Source organism: Engystomops pustulosus, chromosome 2, assembly GCF_040894005.1.
Source record: "Engystomops pustulosus chromosome 2, aEngPut4.maternal, whole genome shotgun sequence".
Lineage (NCBI taxonomy): Eukaryota > Metazoa > Chordata > Amphibia > Anura > Leptodactylidae > Engystomops > Engystomops pustulosus.
Window position 1 is genome coordinate 87,610,082 of NC_092412.1, and position 21,328 is coordinate 87,631,409.

Consider the following 21,328-nt stretch of genomic DNA (forward strand, 5'->3'; position numbering starts at 1 on the left):
AGTTATCAATAGTGCCTGTAATTAAGATTTATTGTTTATCCTGGTTCTTATGACAATCCAAAATTTTTAAAATCCAATTGTCACTGAGACCAAAAACATTTTGACTGGGGTTACCATAATAAAGTATACGGTTCCAACGTAATACAAACGCAGAGCCTATCTTGTGTGTAACCTGGGGACTGCCTGTAAATGGGTTTTTTTCGTAAGCAGCCCTCTCCTGGGTAGTGGGTTTGTAAGCTGAGGAACTTAAAAATGACATATTTGTCCCCTATTTTGTAAAAAGTGGATAAGTATTTGTTGTTTTAAAGTTTGTTTAATGCTTAAGTGCACCACAACATAACTAGAAGTTATGGATAAAGGTGCTGCTGAACTTTTGTAATGACAGGACAGCGAGGACAGTTTATTTGAATGAAGGTTTTTCTTTTTGTTAGGTGCTGAAGAAGGCGATTTTTGTTTTGTTGAACGGTTTGAAGAAAAATAAAACAGTTGACTACTGCTGTAATGCCATTTGAATTCATCCCTTACAACTGATGCTTCGAATGCTGGCATAATCCCACAGACATACTATATGTCTTGAGTCAAGGCTTCAGCACAGAGCCTGATCACACCGCCTGCCATGGAGAAGGTGATCAAGCACCTTTTGCTAATGAACTTGCACCATAAAACTAACAAATGGTGTCTGCACTTAGGAGGCTCTAGCTCTGCAAACCAAGATTATGGTCATTGTGCCAAAAATACTGTAAGGGTAGCTTTGGAGAAGTTGAGGGGTTCCTCACAGTATATGAGCAAGTGGCTGACTTGGAGAAGCATACTATGACCATGCCATGCAGGACACTAAGGAATACCATAAATTAAAAGCAAAGATCATGTTGTGGCTTGGAGACACTGGTAAACCAGTGGGCCTATACCCTGGACAAGCCACCAAGATGACAGCTGTTTGACATGTTGTCTCTAATCCAGAAGTGGATGTAACCAAAGCCACACGATATGGAGGTCGGTAACCAATCGGTTAGCCAAAGCAGCTCCGTAATGTTCCCCAGAGTACCAGGTTATATTAGATTAGATCAAAAGACAAGGGGGCGCAGTCTCCATCTGGAGAGAAAAAAAAGTTTCATCTCCAGAGGCGACAAGGCTTCTTTACTGTAAGAAAGGTGAATCTGTGGAATAGCCTGCCTCAGGCGATAGTCACAACAGAGACCTCAAAAACAATCTAGATGCCTTTTTACATCCCTTCCTTCCTTGGTTGAACTTCATGTATTTTTTCATCTGTACTAAGGAACTACGAATGTAATCAAATTAGTAAAATCACAAATATGCTCGCTATTCTCACATGCCAAAATACAAATCCAGCAAAATATGAACATAAATATCCCATATAATCAAAATATCTGAATGTCTTTTTAGCCATTTTGGAATTAAAGTGATCAAAAGGTCATACTATTTCCAAAATAGCATTACTGAAAAATTCCACTTTTCCCCGCTAAAAAAAAAATGACTTATTACTCTGTACACTGAAGTACAAAAATAATCTATGAAATCTGAAGTTTTACAGGCTACAGCTAGTGTGCAGTAAATCCGATGATAGGTGTCCTTTAAAGCACAATTTGCAAAGCAAACAAAAAGATGTATTACTTTGCTACAAAGCATAAATGCTTTTCATATTTTTTCGTATTGGGGCTGCAATTTAGTTTAAGTAATATTTTTTCCTTAATCATTTACACTTCATCAGTCACGCAGGCAGTTTGCATCGATGGTAAGGGTCATAAACCTCCACACCATATCCCAGCAGAGTAGAATTGAAGATAAGGGTGAAGTATCACTTCTACAATTGGATAATAGGAGGGTAGAGCATTCCGTATTCTTTTTGACTTGCTCTCCCACAGGTTTCTGCAGACTCCTCTCCACTGTTCATACCAATTCCTATGTCCACAAGCTACCGTACATCAAGTCACACAAGCCAGTTAACCTTCACTTAATTGAAGCAAGAGAGTCATGAGAGAGAAAAGGGATGCAGTCTAGAAGGTAATAGGAGGCGTTGTTGACCTGTTACTCTTCTTCAGTCTTGAAACAGTGTAGAACATCCATTTTAGCACACTATCATTTTAAAATTTAAAAAGTGTGTATATACTGTATTTGGCGATGTTAAAAGCAACACTTCTCAAAAAGAAATTTTCAGTTTATTCTTAAAAAAACTAACCAATGAAATAGCCAACATGAAATAGCCAACATATGAAACATAAAAGGTATTTGTCCTGAGGAAATTACTACAAGGAAGGGCTAACATGCAAGACCGCAATATAAATGTAAAATGACACACGACGCAGATTCATTTCATACCAAGCTAATGACCGTTTAACTTGCATAATAATACAACATTTCCTCCTGAGCACAGTTTCCTTTTAAAAATGGGGAAAAAAAGTTTATCCTTTTCTAGCGTCAAAAATCACTGTTTTGTAATTGCAAGAATATGTGGTTACCATAGAAACGTTAGACTGCAGTGCACTTTGGGGACACATACATTTTATCTTCCAAGACACTTAGGGGTCTGTTTTATACAGACTGAAGTGACAATTCTAGTAGCAAGTGCCATTAAAGTCAAGAGGGATTGTCAAACAACATTGGCAGAAAAGCCTAATGTAGAATTATTCCCTTAATATTTCAATGACATACTACAGGAACAAATATTTGACAACTGAAGAAAATAGACCTTGAAACAACCTAATGAGCAATTTTACAGGTAGTAATAAAATACTATTTAGTCATAGGTGCAATCATTAGTCCTTCTTGATATACTTGTACATGCACCCTTAATAGGAGAGTCTAGTATTTTAAGCAAAGGGACCCTTTGATGACCCTCAATCCACGGGCCCTGGATCTTTTGTCCTATCTCCAGATGTCTCTAAGCATTGACATAGCAGCCCGAGCATGCTCTAGTGTCAATACGGAGGGTGAGGGAAGAGGCTGCAGCCATTACCTCAGCACTGCCTGCCAGTCTGCTGCAACACTTCACATTCTCCTTCATAAAACATAGCAAGTGTTTTAGGAGAATATTTCCATCCCGTTGTTCATGTATAGTATATGAATGTGTGCGTTTATGTATACACATTGGAGCTCATTTACTAAGGGCTCCGCGGCTGCATTACCGTCGGGTTTCCTGAATTTTTCCATTTTGCGTAGAATTCCGCTGGGATTTTGGCGCACGTGATTGTATTTTGGCGCAATTCACACGAAATAAATCGGGTGGCGTGAAAACGAAATGTGTCGCAAGATCAAGCACTCACATGCACTGGGAAGAAGCAGGTGAACTCCAGCGGACCTCGGTGAAGCAGTGACACCTGCTGGATATCGGGCACTCGACCTTCGTGAATCCCAGCAGAACCCGAATCCTCGTCGGACAACTCACCGCGGGATTGCGACTGGACCGGGTAAGTACATGAGCCCCATTGTTTAGTTCAGATTCAGATGGTTCAGAAGTTTCTGTATATTTACATGGGAATCTATGTGTATAAGGCCTCATGCACACAAGCAACTGTGAGCAAGCTGCTATTTTTCCAGCTGTCGCACGGCCCCATTGCTTTCTATGGGCTCACGTTCATACCTTGTGTGTGCACTGCACATCGCTATGCCGGGAATATGCTAACATGTTGACATGTTGAGCCCTCATACAACCTGCATATTGTAACAACCGCAATCATTGCTGGATTTGTTTGTCACTCCCCAGGACGTTATCGGAGAGCAACAGTCAGTTGCCATGGCAGCCTAGAGACTGATCTTTAGATCTGTAAAAGTGAGCCAGTGCCAGCACATTCTCCAGTAGTATTGCAGTATATGGTCGTAGCAATCAGACTCCATAGGGTTAAAGTACCCTGTGGAGGGGTCTTAAAAGGTGTTCATTTTTTTAAATGCACTTACATACATCGGGAAGAAGAAGGTGAACTCCGGCGGACCTGAGCGGAAAAGCGACACATGCAGGATATTGGGCACAATGCATTATCCTTGGAAATTCTGGATTGGGGATTGCAACAGGAACGTGTAAGTAAATGTGCCCCACTGTGTGTCATCGCACCATGACCACAGGATACAGATACCGGACATACAGTTGTGTGCATGAGGCCTTACAGAGTAAAATAAAGTCATATGGAACTACAGGAGTGAGGGCTGCTGCTTATACCAGTCAACAGCTGCCATCTTATATATAGAGTCCAAGGTTAAAGAAACTACAGAGGGGCCTGTATTTGGGGTTTACTGTTTAACAGGCGAAAGGAATACAAATAGGGTAGAGGAATAAAGAGGGTTTGTAAAGAGAGTGAGGGAATGTAATGAGCTTGCCTGGGTTTTAAGAACACGTTTGAGAGGACATGAAGTTAGAGATAGCAGAGAGACAATCACTGGTGTTCTGAACTAGGGCAGGGGAGATGTTACATGCAGAAGTTTATAGCTGGGTATCATCAGCATAAAGATTATACTGAAAAACAAATCTTCTGATGGTTTGTCTAATGGGGGCAGTATTGAGGAAAAGAGAAGAGGACCTAGGACTGAGCCCTGAGGAACAGCAAGATGAAGAGGAGGTTAGAGAGATCCACAAAAGGAAACACTGAACGTGTGGTCAGAGAGGAAGAGAACCTAGAGAGTACAGTGTCCATCAGGCAAGAGGGAAAGACACCAGAAGAGAGAGAGGTTGAAGATTTTAATGTGGTGAGAAGTAAACGCTGGGAGAGGGACTGTAAGAGATTGGAGGGGATGCAGGTAGTGGGGCAAGCAGGGGAAAGGAGCCTAGACTCTTCTTCCTCTGTAACTGGCTCAAAAGGAAGAGAGTGACCAAGATGAGGAACAGGAGGGAAGTGGATTAAATGGAACCTGTCACTAGGAGACCCATTTTTAGCACCGCCTAGTCCCCACAGAGCTTTTTATATAAAAAAAAAAAAAAAAAAAGGTTTTACAAAAAAAATATAGTTATAGTATAGTATAATGCCATGTGCTGTGTGGTTAGGCACTTGTCCACTTGGAGTGGCTATAGAGAAACAATAGCCATTGCTAAGCCGAGTGATAGCTGTTTTCATATATTTAAAAAGGAGGTGTGTTTCCCCAAGGGTGGGGGGGACTGCTCCACTATAGACACTCCCAGGGGACAAGTGCCTAGTCACAGACCACATAGCATTGAAAGGTACTATAACATATTTTTTTCTGTAAAACCTATTTTTTATACAAAAAACTCTTTGGCGGTGTATGTACTATGCTCTGGGGGGTGCTGAAAAAGGGTCTCCTGGTGACAGGTTCCCTTAAATGGAGTAATTGGACTGGGAAATTATTTCCTGGCAAATGCTTCCAATTTTATCTTTAAAAGTAGGAGACCAGATCTTCAGCCCCAAGGTTTGTAACAAGTGGCTGAACCTTTGGGGTTAGTAAGGAGTGAAGATTATTGAAGAATCACAGGTTCCCATAGCTTTTTTAATACTAATTCCCAATCTGCTTTTATAATTAACAATACTTGTTCCAATCACTCTTAATAGGTAGATCCGTGGTGGTAGGTTTCCTTTAAGGTAGATCCGGTGGCAGGTGCATCTAACGATAGCCCATCTTATAGCTAATCCTTTGGTGACAGGTCTTTTATCTTTACTCTATCTTTTATCATCTTTTACCGGGGTAATATGCTAATTTTCTAAAGAGGCTACTGGGGTGTGGAGATATCTTCAGCGCGCAGCTAAGAGGAGCTGAACGCACTGGTCCACGAAGCCGGAGTTCTACACTTGTGCAGTAGCTCCGGCACCAAGATTGTGCAACCGCAGAACTCCGGCTCCGCGGACGAGTGTCAACAAGTGGTAGGAGGATCAAAGAGGCTACTGGGGTGTGGAATAGCTGCACCGCTTAGCCTCAGCTACGGCTACTCCACGCCCCAGTAGCCTCTTTAGAAAATTTGCATATTACCCCAATAAAAGATTATAAAAGAGCCCCTTTATCCTTACAAATGTTAGATGCACCTACCACCGTATTTACCTTAATAGGTAGATCCCTGATGGTAGGTTTCCTTTAAAAGTATATAAAGTTATAACTGGCTCCCTGACAGAAAATGATCAAATCAGTGTGCGCCATTGGAAGATTGTGAGTCCCTGTGTCATCATCTCCTCACATCTCTCTGGAAGTTTAAACAGAGGCCTTTGTGAAAGGCAGAAAGCAATGTTTGGAAGCATATATCAAATCCCTGTTAGGTATATAACCACATCTTGTTAGATAGTTGATCCATTCTTTATAGACAGAGATTTAGAGAAAGTTAAAAACTAGCATTTCTCTCTACCTAGAACAGTATCAATAAAAAATAAAGTATAACCAGTACCGAGAGACAGAGACTGATGTGGCACATATTTAGATATTCTCCTTTTCGTATGCAGTTTCTATACCACAATATTATAATATTTGATGTTAAAATAGAAACATGGTACTTGCCTTGCAATTCCCAGACTTTCAACGGCACCATCTCATTTGTGCTCTCAATGAGATGTTTTCGGAATTCAACCAGATTGTCTTTAAGATCAGGGTACATTTGTCTTAAAATAAAAGAAAACAAACAAACAAACAAACAAACATACTATATTATCTGTAATGTACATGTTATAGTATACGACTATATTTTGGTTTACAGTTGTATTTTTATGCATGTAAACATTCAGATTTATGGGAAGCAATACAGTATAATTTTAGTATAAATCTCTGCTCATCAGTGCTGACAGCTCCATGTATCCTTGTGTATACAGAAAGAGTATGTATAGTAATGAATAAAAGACAAGTTATATTTTTTCCTATAAAATTATTGTATATTTTAATTTCCTAAGCTCCTATTTCTTTATAACATACTAACTGTGGATTTCAATGCAGGGTAGGCCTTTTACTTTACCAGGCTGCCTTGCCACATTCACATCCTTGGCTGCCTTACTGCAGTAATGATGCTGTATTCCAGTACCCCATTCCGCCTCTTACTTTAGCTCTCCTGCTTAGTGGCATAAGATTGTACCAGGTGGCCTATAATATCAATACAGTTTGCCTCAGTACACCGTATGCCACTAAGTGAAGTATGTTACTACCATACTTATTCTGCACATATGGGAACAGTACAGTACTGCTATACTTATTCTCCACATATGAAAACTGAATAGTACTACAACTCATATCCTGCACATTAATACCGTACTATTCTTAATTTGCTCAAATGGACACTGTACAGTACTACTATAGTTATCCTGTACATAAGGTCTCTGTACACTGTATAGTGCTATTGTAACCCTGTAGACATGGACATTGCACAGTATCTATTTTTTGTATTTTTAATCCACCAGAAGATCAAAACCGCTGGTCCGGATTAAGGTTGGTGGGGCCCCCACCGAATGTAGCCCAGACAGGGAACAGCAATCGCTATATACTTCTCCCCAGCAATAACTATATACAGCCTCTCCAATAATCCCTATATACTGCTCCCCCAGTAACCACTATATACAGGCCCCCCCAGCAAATCACTATATACAGGCCCCCCCAGCAAATCACTATATACAGGCCTCCCCAGCAAATCACTATATACAGCCCCCCAAGAAATCACTAAATACAGCTCCCCCAGCAATCACTATATACAGCTCCCCAGCAATAACTGTATACAACTATAATACCTATATACAGCCCCCAATAATACCTATATACTGCCCCCTATGATAACTATATACAGTCCCCTATAACTATATATACAGTCCCCTATAACTAACTATATACAGACCCCCTATAATAACTATAGAGGGTGGCCCTTTGGTGGGTGCCCTTTTAATGGCAAGATGGAGGAGGCCCCAGGGCGAGCGCACTGCGACCGCCCCCAAAAATCTGGTCCTGCAAAACAGATATGAAAAAGCTAGCCTGTCAGATGTAAACGGAAAAGATTCTACTGGGATCAATCTTCATTGACAGCAATGTAAAAGTAAAAACATGTAAAAGTAAAGATATATGATGTGATTTTGATTCTGGTACAATATTTATGTATTACATATGATTATGGTGTGAAATCTGGACATTACCAGATTACTTTTAAAAACCTATACTTGAGGGGTACTATTACATGCAACACAGAGAACAACATAGTCATAATCTGCTTCCTGCATTTCTATAAAAGGAGGAACACAGAAAAAAAGAACACAGTAGCTCTTCTGCTTGTCTTGATGGATTTAGACTTTTGGCTAACAGAATGACATCGTTTCAGCAGCTTGACTGGAATACATTGATTAGGCTGAGTGAAGGGAGAGTCTGACACATGTCTGTCAAATGTAACATGTATTTATATGTGAAAACACTACGCTGTGGAAATCAGAATATACAAGATAAGAACAGCTCACACCAGTCAATCACAAGCAGGCTATTTTGTAATATTCCACCAGGCACACACAGATGTAATTGCCAGTTTATAAACTTACATCAATTTGTCAAAGTAAAATCCTTGAACATCTTCGCTGATTCCCTCGTATGACTTATCGGTAGAATTGATAGCTGCAGTTACAAAAAAGAAAAAAAAACATGTCATCTAGTATTTACAAGTAGTTATGTTATTACTATTGTAGTAGCTGGTATTTAGAGATTTCAGATATATAAATGGAAAGAAGCAGCACTTAAAGAGAACCCATCAGGCAAATTGACCCCCTAAACTAAATATATAGGTCATAAACTGCCATTAGGAAGCATTTCCTCTATCCCTTCATTGTCCCTCTACATGCCTGTAAACTTAAAGGGGTATTCCAGGAATCAGCATAATTCATATACAAGTGGGCACTCAAAATATAAGCTAATATGTAATTAGTTGTTATTTAAAATTTTGCTCCCCTTAGCAGAAAATGCTGGTGACATAGACTGTAATGAAGAATTAAAATGCTACTGGCCCTTTAATCAGTCCGTTAATTTCCTCCGCGGGGTCCGTTGCACGACAGAAGATGGCCGCTGGTCACATGTCCACATCACATGTCCTGTACCTGCCTGGGCAGGTCATGTGATCACCACTACGTTTGGCTGTTGTCGGTTGGTTGCAGTGCATCCAGTATGGCCAGTGTTGTGGTGATGGCAGTTACACATCATTACTATGGTAACAGAGCAGGAGAGTCTGCTATATCATCACTGGGAGGATAGTATAAGAGGGGGGAGGAGGAGTTACTGAGAACTAAAGGATCATGGAACTTGTAGTTTCCAGTGGCGGCCATCTTAGTGATAACTCCACCTACTTTAGAGAGGCCATAAATTTTGTAAATCATAAAATCTAATTATTTAAGCTCCGTTTTGTGACTAATGACATTGAGTATTGTTGTATTCATTTATTTATATCATCATGGGTTTTTGTGTCAGACGTTCATATTCCCGGAATACCCCTTTAAGCAATGAGGTCCTAAAGCTTTATGCAAATGACCTGTGAGATGTCCAATGAGTCATCATCATATTCAAGCCGTCCAGCTTATTCATGAGTGGGAGGCACAGCCACACCCCCAGTGCTTGACTGACAGCCTGTATAATGGTGTGTACTTCCTGGTGCTGGCACCGCATGCAGCCAGTGTGTGTGTGTATAGGAGAGATACAACAGCTCCAGGCAGCCATGTTATAACAGAACATGTCAGATAATTGTGTAGCTGATGTCTATGTCTCACACATGTGTATTAGGAGGGAGAGCATGTCTGTAGGTTAAGCACAGACACTAGCAATGCTTTACTATACATTACACACAGACATGAGCAGGTGGAGGAGAGGGGTGGATAACAGGGGTGACATTACTGCCTCTGACCATGTGGCCACCCTCATTTACATAATAAAGAAAATATGATGTTATAATTATTAATGTATGAATTGACTAGAAAGAGTCTGGGATGGAATCCTTGTGAGCTGCTCCAACCGGTAGTGGTGACAACATTAGCTGCAGAGACTTGATGACAGGTGTCCTTTAATGAAAAATTCTGTTCAGTGCACTCCCAGTACAGACACAAATATCCACCCAAAACAAAGGAAAAGGAAAATGACAGCACTCCAATTAAAGTGAAAAAGATTTCAGGTACATCATTTACCATGTGTCTACAACATTTCTTTGTTTTGACGTTTTGACCTCCTTAATAGAAGTGTCGGAAGCAAGGAGCCACGTCATCAGGGAAATATCATGAACTGTCCATATATGGTGTTTCTATATCTCCCAGCGCTTCCCCTTACACAAGGTCTCTAAATTATTCTCATAATTGGATATTCAATTAAATATTTTTGCCCAAATTTTTCAAATTAATATGAGCTCTGAGCTTAGATAGAGAGATATTAAATATTTTTTTGTTAACCTATTGTTAGCCAAAAGCAATTATTTAGTATCCCTGGCAACGCCAAGGGCTACAGCAAGTATGTCAATATTGTTGGCTCTCCACAGTCAGATCATCAATCTGAAAGCTTGATTAGCATACTGTAGTTTCAGGTTACCTTTAGTACCAAATATTTAGTATCTAATATCCCAAGTAGGTTCTTTCCTGGGTTAGAGCATACAGCCTGCCTCCACCTATCTGATTGAAGAGATGTAAAAATAATGGCAATGATTGCTGGGAATTAGTGAGGCTAGAGAGAAAATTCCAACTATGCCTAAATTATCTGAACAGTAATTTCAGATGCAAAAAACTTTAGTTGACAAGTGGTGAAAAGTCTTCTTTAAACAAGTTGTCTTATTTTCACACTCATTTTATGCAGCCTGCAGTTTAGATTGTGCTTTTTTTGTGGTAGCTTTTCCTTAAGTGAATTAGGTTGGGCATCATAACAAACCAAATGATGTGTACAGTAAAAACAAAGTGGAAAAACAGCACCAAGAGATTTACTTTAACAAGATAAGACTTTTTAGTTGGGCTAAAAAAACATCTTATTAAAAGTTTTAAAGAACTTCACCAGAGGGTAGCAGAGCACAGAAATGCCTACCAATCTGAAAAGGGCAGATCTGCAAAAACTCTTGGCACCAAGACACTAAACAGAAAATGAATACTAAGGATGAGAATATACAGGATTATGTTGAAAAGATCATGTAGCAGGAGGTTAGCATTTGGGAAGAACTGTACGTACACAGAGTTGAGAAACTTCTCAGAACAATGCGCAATGAACATAATTACAGTTACAGTGAATCCTAATGTGTCAAGAATTCAGTGTCCTTCTGTGTCCTTTCCAAAGGGCTGACCACTCTCTTCTACTAGACAAAACATGAGCATTTCGATTTGATGTGGTGCTTTGCGAGGCAGAAAGTAATTTACATCTAATTTACTGCAATCTTTGATCTTGGTCTATAAGACGTTTGGACACATCACATTTTTAGAGAAAAACTAACTGAAAATTGCTTGTACATAAAAGGTCATCAAAATTCCCAGAACCAAAAGAATACATGGGCAGGGGAAGAGGTAGAATTTGTACTAGTCCACTCAGATGTTATTATTATAATAATTCTTTATATAGCACCTACAGATTACGCAGCGCTGCACAAAGCATGCCAAATTGGTCCCCGTCGCCATGAGGCTCACAATCTAATTAACCTACCAGTATGTTTTGGAGTGTGGAAGGAAACCAAAGGACCCAGAGGAAACCCACACCAACACAGAGAGACCATACAACTCTTTGCAGATGTTGCCCCTGGGTGGTACTTAAATCCAGGACCCGAGGGCTGCAAGGCAGAAGTGCCACCATGCTGCCCAATTACTGCATAGGTGTTTAGTATATTTATGCAATAAAGATGTAAAAAAAAATTGTAAAAGATTTGAGCTAGTATGCATGGAAATCTCTCCAAGAAGAGTTCTGTCCTCTAAAATGTTTCTCGTTTCAAATAACATTTTGTGACATTGAGTCTAGAGACTGCTCAGTACTTGAATCATGGACTGCAGATTTCACAGATCAAAACATGCCACCTGTACAGGAATTGAAGAAGCATCATAATTTACTATAGTGCTTGGTATCCCCCCAACCCCTACCCCAGCACAGTGTTTGGCCCGGGGAAACTAAAAACTGCATAGTCCATGACACGAGGATCAACCACATTCCAATCTCAATTCACATATTTATAAGTGCCAGTATGGCTCCTCCATGGCCGGGGAGGCACTACTTTTGATCGCTAACACTCAGGATCAAAGTTCTAGAGGAAATTGGTTATATGTACTATAGGAATAGAGATGGCAGTCAGGAATAGAAGCTTCATATACAGCTGCAACACTCCTAACTGTACTTTTAACTGCCTCTAGGTAGCACCTAGAACCACTATCCTTGTGCAGATTTACAGGTAATATACCTGCGGCAATTGCTATACATCCTTGGAAGGGAAAGGATGAATGTATTACAAAAACCAACATCCAGTACCGTATTTTCCAGACTATAAGGCGCACTTAAAAGCCTTGGATTTCCTTGGAAATCCAAAGTGCGCCTTATAGTCCGGTGCGCCCTATGTATGGCACAGGGCAGCGGACCATACTTACATAGGTCCCCGCTACCGGAGACCGGAGACAGCAGATCTCAAGCGGGAACTGCAGACCACGCGGCACGAACAACTTCTGCCGCGTGGTCTGCAGTTCCCGCTGGAGATCTGCTGTCTCCGGTAGCGGGGACCTATGTAAGTATGGTCCGCTGCCCTCCTCCACCTCCCCCTCACCTTCCCCGCGTCTCTTCTCGGCGTTGCGTCCCGTCGGGTCTCCGCTCCGCCCCCGGACCTCCGCCACGCTCCCGACCCTGCGCCTTATAGTCCGATGCGCCTTATATATGGAATTATTACATATATAAGGCGCATCTGACTAATGCGCCTTATATTCCGGTGCGCCTAATGGCCCGGAAAATACGGTATTTAGTCCACTTGTTATACTCCATTGGTCCTTTGCTCTGTTTGTTTACAGCATACAAGTGACATGTACATTAACTCTGAAGTTATTCACTGGCCTAATTGGTCATGTTCTGCTCTTACAGGCAGTGAACTCAAGAGTATAAAATGCCTTTTTTTAATTAAAAATTTCAACTTCACATTTTTCAATTTCAAACTTTCAACTGTTCACTGATAGGATGATACATAAATAGAAGGCAAGGGACACCGAAAGTTAGATGACTGTATTTGTACAAATTTCACAGGAGAAGAACCCCTTGCCGCATAAGCAACTTTTAACCTTCCTGACACAGCCCAATTTTTCAAATCTGACCCGTGTCAATTATTACTTCAGAACACTTTAACATATCGAAGTGATTTGCTTTGCATTTATTTCTGACAAAAAAAAAATAATATTTTGTGAATTTTTTTTTTAAATTAGCAATTGTCAAAATTCAAAATCATAACAGCTAAAAAACTTGATAGCTAACATTTACCGAACATCTGCTTTATGCAATTGTTCACATTTTCATGGTTTTGAGGACCTGTACAGCTTTCAAGTCACTTTGAGGGCTAAAAAAAAGTATAACCCCCATATATTACCCCATTATAGAAACTACACCCCTCAACATATGTAAAACAATTTTTATGAAGTTTGTTAACCCTTAAATTGTTTTAAAGGGGTTAAAACAAAATTTAGTGCAATCTTGAAATTTAAATTTTTTTTTTTGCTAAATGAATGTGGGTTTTTTTCCCCAAAAAATGAACACATTCTCAGTTGATAAAATACAAAAAAAAACCTCCACAAACTTTGATACCCAATTTCTCCAGGGCATTGAAAGGAAGCTGCGCAGTTCCGAGCAAATTATGCATTTTAATGGATATATAATCTTTATTTATTGGCAATTTGGACATATAAGGCCGTTAGCTTATTGATGAGATTTTATTAACTCTTCAGTGTATGGAGTAAAGAAAACCTTAAATTCTGGTTTCCTTTCTTCTTGTATTTTTTGGGGTCTTGCAACGTAGCACAAAATAACATATTCTTTATTTTATCACTACTATTTATGACCCTGGGGCTGCCACCCCCGGTAAGAATTGCAAGGGGGTCCAAATTACTTGAGATGCCCCTTACAAGCCGCGGTCATGTGCAACTGTTATTACTCTGTAATGTCTTCATTAATTTGTGTATGTTCCTCATAATCTGTAAATGGCTACGAAATTTGATGACACTATATACTCGTAATTAAAGATTATTATTATTTTCAAAAACCAAACGCTATGTACTCCTCTCGCCTATGTTTTCCTGCAAGCACAGATACCAATACACAGGTTACTCTGCAGTCTTACATTGGACTCTTTATGTAAGCCGCTTCTTGCAGCAGCACTATTTATTTAATAATTTTATTTAATTATACTGATCCCTTAGAAAAAAATGGCTGGACTATAGTCCCAGGCTGCAATGATCAGCTGTAATGAGGTAATCAGGAGTCTGTAATGAAGCTTTATTGATAATCCTTGGTCCCATTACAGCAAAATAATTTTGAAACTCAACTGTCACTGGGCCAAAAAAATAATTTTGTCTGGAACTACAATTATAAAATATTTAGTTTCGACTTACATACAAATTCAACTTAAGAACAAACCTATGGAACCTATCCTGTATGCAACCTGAGGACTGTCTGCATATGTTCACCTTTGTAAAGCTTTGTAGAATATGATTGTGCTTTGTAAAGATTTGTATTATTGGGTAAAATAATTGGATAATTGGATCAGCTCTGTGCTACAAACCTTACATTATGTTGGTTCTTTTTCTGAAACTCATGTCAAGTGGCTTACTCTTGTATTGAATATTCTTTTGGAATATTTTTAATCCTTATAAAAATGTTAAAAGCTTATTTACACCACAAATTAAGTAGAATATGCTTGTACCACATGTACTTCTGTCTCATATCTAGCTCTCCAGCATGTTGTGTCCACGTGTGCACGTTGGGAGACTAAATTTGACTTTGCATGACATAGAGTATCTCCCTTAACAGTAGAACCCCCGACTAAATTAATCCTCAATAGCACTAGCAAGTGGTAAATTTAGCAACTTAGCAACTACATGAATGAAATATAAAACTATTTCTATAATCAGAATTACTAAATACATTTTAAATACCCATCCAGTTTTTGTCATCAGACCAAGCAGGAGTCCATTAGTGCAGCAGTGTGGTTTCTTATCACCTTACTCTGTTCTGATCATCTCTATGAACCTATCAACTTTGACAAGTTGGAAAGGGTAACCAACCAATGTAGACAAGTAACTGCAGTTTCCTGAACGGTCTGAAGGTAGGGGGAACCATTTGATAGCTGCTCTCAGTGTAGCTAGCTGGAGAGCCTTGTGCCTGTTCAGCTTTACGGGTGCAGAAGTCTCTTACAAAGAACAGGTATGACTGAACAAAACCTCTGTTCCCTAATGACCGTCTATCCCAGTGTATGGTTCTGCAACACTTTCTGTGCTCCTCTCTATGTACCTCAGATTTCTTCACTGTTTGTATCTTATTGCTCCCAACCCCTAATTTTCCAGACACTTTATCCACACAGCAGAGAAGCTGCAACCCTTAGCGCTTACTCATACTGTACACATTATAAAAACTATTTTATAGCTGGTATTAACAGTCTACTAATTCCATGGTGTAAAGCAGCTCCTCCACATGATGGCAACTGCCAGGCTAGTTCACCATGTAGGTCCTGAATGTCTATCTGGGGCGTAGTGGGTTTACTTTTTAAATTCTTTTTTATTCAACTGCTGAGCTTCTTCATCAGAGAACACAATATAGAATTCAAGGTATCATATGAAATATAAACAACATTCTCAGACAAAGACAGACCCTGCTCACTTCTCCAGCGCTCAGGAATATTTCTGCCAAGTCACTTCAGAGCAGGAAAACAAATCATAATTCTAACAAAGAAATAGGTAAGGAGCAGAAAATGAACATTGTTCTGGTCCTCCCGAAAGGGGAAATCAGATATCACAATTCTGAAACTGCCACTTCTGACAGTTATTTTTTTCATTAATATATGTATCTTACCTTTAACTTCAATATCATCCATTGCTTTATATTCTGTGTCTTTAATCGCAAGTTCAACCCCATATCCAGACAGGTTTATTTTTCTTTTACTTGGTTTCTAAGATGTAAGGAGAAGTTAAAAGAAAGAGAGTTGGCTGCTGGGGTATATGTGTTGGGTCCTCTCTTCAGAGCCTATCACTGCTCTGGCTTATGGTTTTAAACAGGAGACCCCATATTAACAACCTTAAGTGGGTATTTAAACACAGTTTTATAAAAAAAAACAAAAAAAAAACATTTTCAGCTTGATATAGTATTCTAACTCCGCATGTCAAAGCTTGATAAGGTTTAATGAGTGCAAATAATGAGGGAAAAAAATGTATAAATAGTAATCCACCACAGATGAAATGTGCATTATTATAACCAAATATAAAAATTATACATGGTAAGCTAATCTTACTATACATGTGAAATACTTGTGCTATAATTTTTCACAGAAAACTGTGAATATATAAATTGGACAAACGTTTAAAATTGATTTGTTTCAATAGTTAAACATTTTCGATGGTTTTGAACATAAAAAAAACAAGATGTGTTCAACATCAAATGCACAGATGATAAATATGTAATAACACACTTTAACAAAAACTAGGAAATTTAGAAGAACTGTGTAAAAATTTAAGTATTGTACACATTTACTTTTTCCATAGGAATAAGTCGCAGACCGTTGCCGCTCATGAAATGTCCTGAAAAATTGTCATCAACAAGTGTGACCATAAAAGCAGATGCACGTGAACACAGCGCCAAGGAAGAAATACATCATCCATGATCTTAGCATAAATTATTGGGCATCAACATTTGATTTTCTGTCATTTTCCCCAAAAAATGGAGTCCTTCCATTTTCCATGTGAAAAACTTTTAAGACACCTAATAATCTGCCTAGGTGTGGTTATCTCACCAAATTCACCACTAGATTAGTCCTTGGAATACTCAGAGAAAAAAAAAAATCTCAAAATACATCTCAGTTAGCATGTTCATGACAGCACAATTAGCAACTGACAAGTATTGCTTCTATGGAAGGATATCCCCTCCCCGTCCAATCACCGCAATAGCAAGTAGGTAGGTGATCAATTTGCTGGATTGGCTGCATGGCCATCAATACAGCAATATGTCTGGGTCACACAGGACGCAGTTGCACCAAGGACTTGAAGTTCAGGTCTGCTTATTTCTAATCAAAACCCTTTAATAAATTGAAGCAACGTTGTAAAGAAGGGGACAAATATCATCTCAAATGGTACAAAGTTTAATTGGCCATTAACTTTTCATAGTCAAATAAATGCTCATTCAGCTTTTCTTTATGAACTTCTCAAAGATATAGATATTCAGATCAGTCAAATTCTAAATAGTGAAAGTGAAACAAGCTGCTGCTAGACACCTCAGAGATTCATCTCCAATTAGACAATAAGGATTGGGTTCTCTTTAACATACAATAAACACATCCCAAATAAGAATATTCAATATTCCATCGGGGTAGAGATGGAAGACCCCCAAAAACGCAGACACAGCTGCTCCAAATAATGTCTACAACTTGAGACCTAACCCACAAAATATAATTCAATAATTCCAACCAGTAAACCCAATTTTATTGATTACAGAAAACACGAAAACAGATGCAATTAAAAAATAAATTAATAAAAATATCATACAAACACACAAAATATGGACAGTAATTTCACTGGGGAAAGTAATAATATTTGATGAATTCAAAACTCCGATAACAATACAATACAATGCAATTGTCATCAGTTGTAAATCATAGATCATCTATACTTGACTCTAAAATAAGTATGCAAATGCAATTAAAATAAGCAATATCAACCATATATACAATCCAATAGGTCCGAGAGAAGAAGCAATTCATGAGCTCAGCCAACAAAAATCTCCAGTTGATAAAACACAAAACACCAGCACACCTTTTCATTTTGACCCCAGCGGTGTACTTCGCTAGGCTTGACATGCCGGATGACTAAGGAAAGAAACTTATAATTAGCAGACTGGAGTGCGGGGTCAAAATGTCCCGTGCTCCGGGCTGCTAATTATTCACCGCCGGGATCAAGATGAAGAGGTGGTGAGATTTTCTAGGCGTTTTGTGTTTTTTTCAACTGGTTGATTTCCTTTTAGGACACCTGACTTACAGACAACCTCTTGTTTCAGACAAACCTCTCTACCTACTGACCTCTGGTGAAGCTCTCTGGATGCTTTACTTTAGTCCCAGGCTGCAATGATGAGCTGTAAAGTGTCTGTAATGAAGCTTTATTGATAATCCTTGTTCCCATGACAGCAAAAAATTTTGCAAATCCAACTGTCACAGGGACATTTTATTTCTGGAGTTACAACTATAAAATATACAAGTTCCAACTTACATACAAATTCAACTGAATTACAAACCTAAAGAACTAATCTTGTACATAACCCCACGACTGTCTGTGATACCAACCACCTTCCATTTTGTACTGTCAATCAGGTCACACAGTTTAACAGCCTAACACACTTATCAGGCTTCATCTAGGGGTGTTGGGCAAGTGTAAGCTTTGGATCTATATTGCATAAAACACAGATGGGGTCAATTGCTACAGAGCTGCTGCAAAGTCTTTCCTCTCTACTGTAAATAAAAGCTGACATGTCCTACTAGGTACCAGCTGTAGTTTTTACTCGCAACCAGCACAATGCATAGAGCAGAAAGAACTCAAAATTGAAGGACTATCCCGATTAAAGAGCTCTCTTGTGTTGCCGCCAAACAGTGTTTTGCATTGCTGAAACAGTTAATGGTCAAAACTCACAAGAATACATGCAAAAAAAATATGGTTATGGCAACCCACCTGTACGTAATGTCTTAAAACATAAATTATTTCCTCCTTCTCTGCCTTTTCAACCAATGCTTTATGAAATGTAGCAAAATCTTTAGTACCAATTTCTGCATACAAAATAACAACTGGAGCGGTCCGGGTCAGAGTAGGGTAGATATGATCTCCTTTATATAAGTAAGGTCTTGACCTATTAAAATGAAATAAAAATATATGGGTATTTTATTCGAACACTCAAGAGGTTGACTAGGACAGGAAATAAAATATCTAATTTTCCTCTAAATACAGATCCAATCCTAATTATGAGTTATGTAGGGTATTGTAGCTCAACTCTATTGAAGTGAACAGCTTAATGGAGCAGATTTCGAAGAAGAACAATCATAGTTAACTAGTCCTGGACAACCCATTCAATGCTATAGTTTAATTGACTCTGCAGACATAACACATAGCACTAAAGAGAAACAAATATTAACTTTACCTATCCAGTGCTTCCTTAAGGAGATTTTTAATCTGACTTGCTTTGCAGGTGTGTTTCCCATGGATAGAAGCAAATGCACTGCAACCTTCTGGAGGTGGTTCATCAGCCGCAATCTAAAATGTTAATAATTAGACCTTAAACAAGATGCTTTAATTGCACTGGAAAAACTCTAAATGATCACTTATTTCTTGATTAGAATTGCTTACTGATAGTTTTGGTTTGAGGTTGTGGAGTTAGTTTACTGTACACAGCAGGAATAAACAAGTGGAATAAAGTTTATTTACTTGCTATTACTTTCCTTGCAATGACTTGTAACTTATAACTAATTGGAACTTATAATTTGGTGTTAGCAGGACATAACAGCTGTTATACCATAAATATGAATATTTTCCCACTTACTGACAGTCTAAAAGATATTGAAGAACTCATACACTAAATTTATTAGAAATGTTACATAAATAAGTAATGTTTCTGATCTTCAGAACAGGTTGAAAATACAATGGTATAAGAGCATAAAGAAGGTATTGATGGATTTGGTATAGAATTGATAATATTATTACTGTGAGCAGCAGAATTACTAGGAACGTGCATGATTTAAGTGCATATGAATAGTTTGGGGCACCATTTCTTTATATATTTTTGGTAGAAAAAGTGGGCAGCCAAAAAAAAATAAATAAAGCATGATAAAATAACTAAAATGATAAGATCCAAACAAATATTTTCCAGGGAAACAGAGAGACATGGAAACCAAGACATGTATATATTCCTCGAAAGTTATAAATTAATGTAAAATAGAATACTTTTTCAGATCATTATGTCAGATTTATGATACGTTTGACAAACCATTACGGTTGTTAATGTCATTGAAGTCATGATAACTGGATCATTAAACAGTCAACTGGTTGGTCCTGAAATCATTTATCAAAACTGTCTGAGGCTGGGTAACAGGTTTTTATTTTGTGCAGTTTTTGAAGACACAACTAGGAGCAGATTGAAAAAAATATGGAAATAAAAAACAATAGTAATAATATGATCATTTTTTGATATATATCTTTACAGGTAAAACCAGGAGTAGATTCGAAGCCCAGTACATTCTTAGATCAGGTTGTGCATTTTGGAGTTTAAGTGCTGCGAAATTGCAGCGGTGGGGCTATCAAACGCTAGCGCTCATGCACCTCTGTGGTGTATTTTTTCCGCCATTGTGTGACTTTAGACTAAAACGATGTTTGCGCAAAAATTATACGCCAAGAAGCTACATAGGACTAATGATAACTCCACCATAATAAAAGTTTTGAAATACATTGGGGCATATATACTAAGAGCTATGTACAAGTTTTCTGGCAGACTTTGCACATGCAGACTGCTTGCACAAGCATTTTAAGAAGTGCCTACATCACAATTGTGTCCCACGTGACCCTTTCGTGGCGCAGCTGCACTAGGCATCATGCAATACAAATTAGGGGGTATTCCGGTGCTCAGTTGGACCGTGCACCACATTTATCATGAAAAGTCCAACAGAATTGTGTTGCAAGCCCTATATAAAAAGGTGCACCAAAACAAAAAAAAACAAAAAACAAACAAACAAAAAAAAAAAAACTCCGTCGTGGCACTCCTGAAGAGCATGCGCCAGACATTTAGTGCAGTTTGCTTTACTCTTAGTAAATGTGCCCCATTGTACATGGATAGAGAAAAATCCACTGTCGTGAAAAAGTTGAAACACTTGAACTGATTAAAAAAATCCTTGAGATAAAAAAAGCACACACTTTTCAATGACATGTAAAGATATTTGAAAAATATTTCCTTCTATATTCTTCTATATTAAGTATTATCCTGAAAAAGATCTTTCAATGCTGTATTTAAACTAGACATAGAATGTCTAGTCCTGGCTGGTTGATGTCCAATTAACTTGGTACATCAGCACAAGTAAACTGCTTGGTGGCAGTTTGCTTTCATTTATAATGACATTTGACTTCTGTGGAACAAAGTATGCCCGGATAGGACATCCCAGAGTGATTATTTTCACCCGGGACTCCTTGAAGGTCATTTGAATAAAGGATTAAAAATAGTTCTATATAAATGACTGCTT

The 21,328-nt window shown here is 38.6% G+C and overlaps 1 protein-coding gene across 1 annotated transcript in view; it reads right to left on the minus strand.

The window, feature by feature from the left end:
- Positions 1-21,328, minus strand: part of UGGT2 (UDP-glucose glycoprotein glucosyltransferase 2) — a 209,427-nt gene that overhangs the window by 183,750 nt on the left and 4,349 nt on the right. The window contains exons 4-8 of the mRNA XM_072135438.1: positions 19,243-19,355; positions 18,780-18,954; positions 15,925-16,021; positions 8,442-8,514; positions 6,442-6,542 (exon numbers count right to left, since the gene is read on the minus strand). Coding sequence (XP_071991539.1) covers positions 6,442-6,542; positions 8,442-8,514; positions 15,925-16,021; positions 18,780-18,954; positions 19,243-19,355 — 559 coding nt within the window. The remainder of the gene's footprint in view (positions 1-6,441; positions 6,543-8,441; positions 8,515-15,924; positions 16,022-18,779; positions 18,955-19,242; positions 19,356-21,328) is intronic.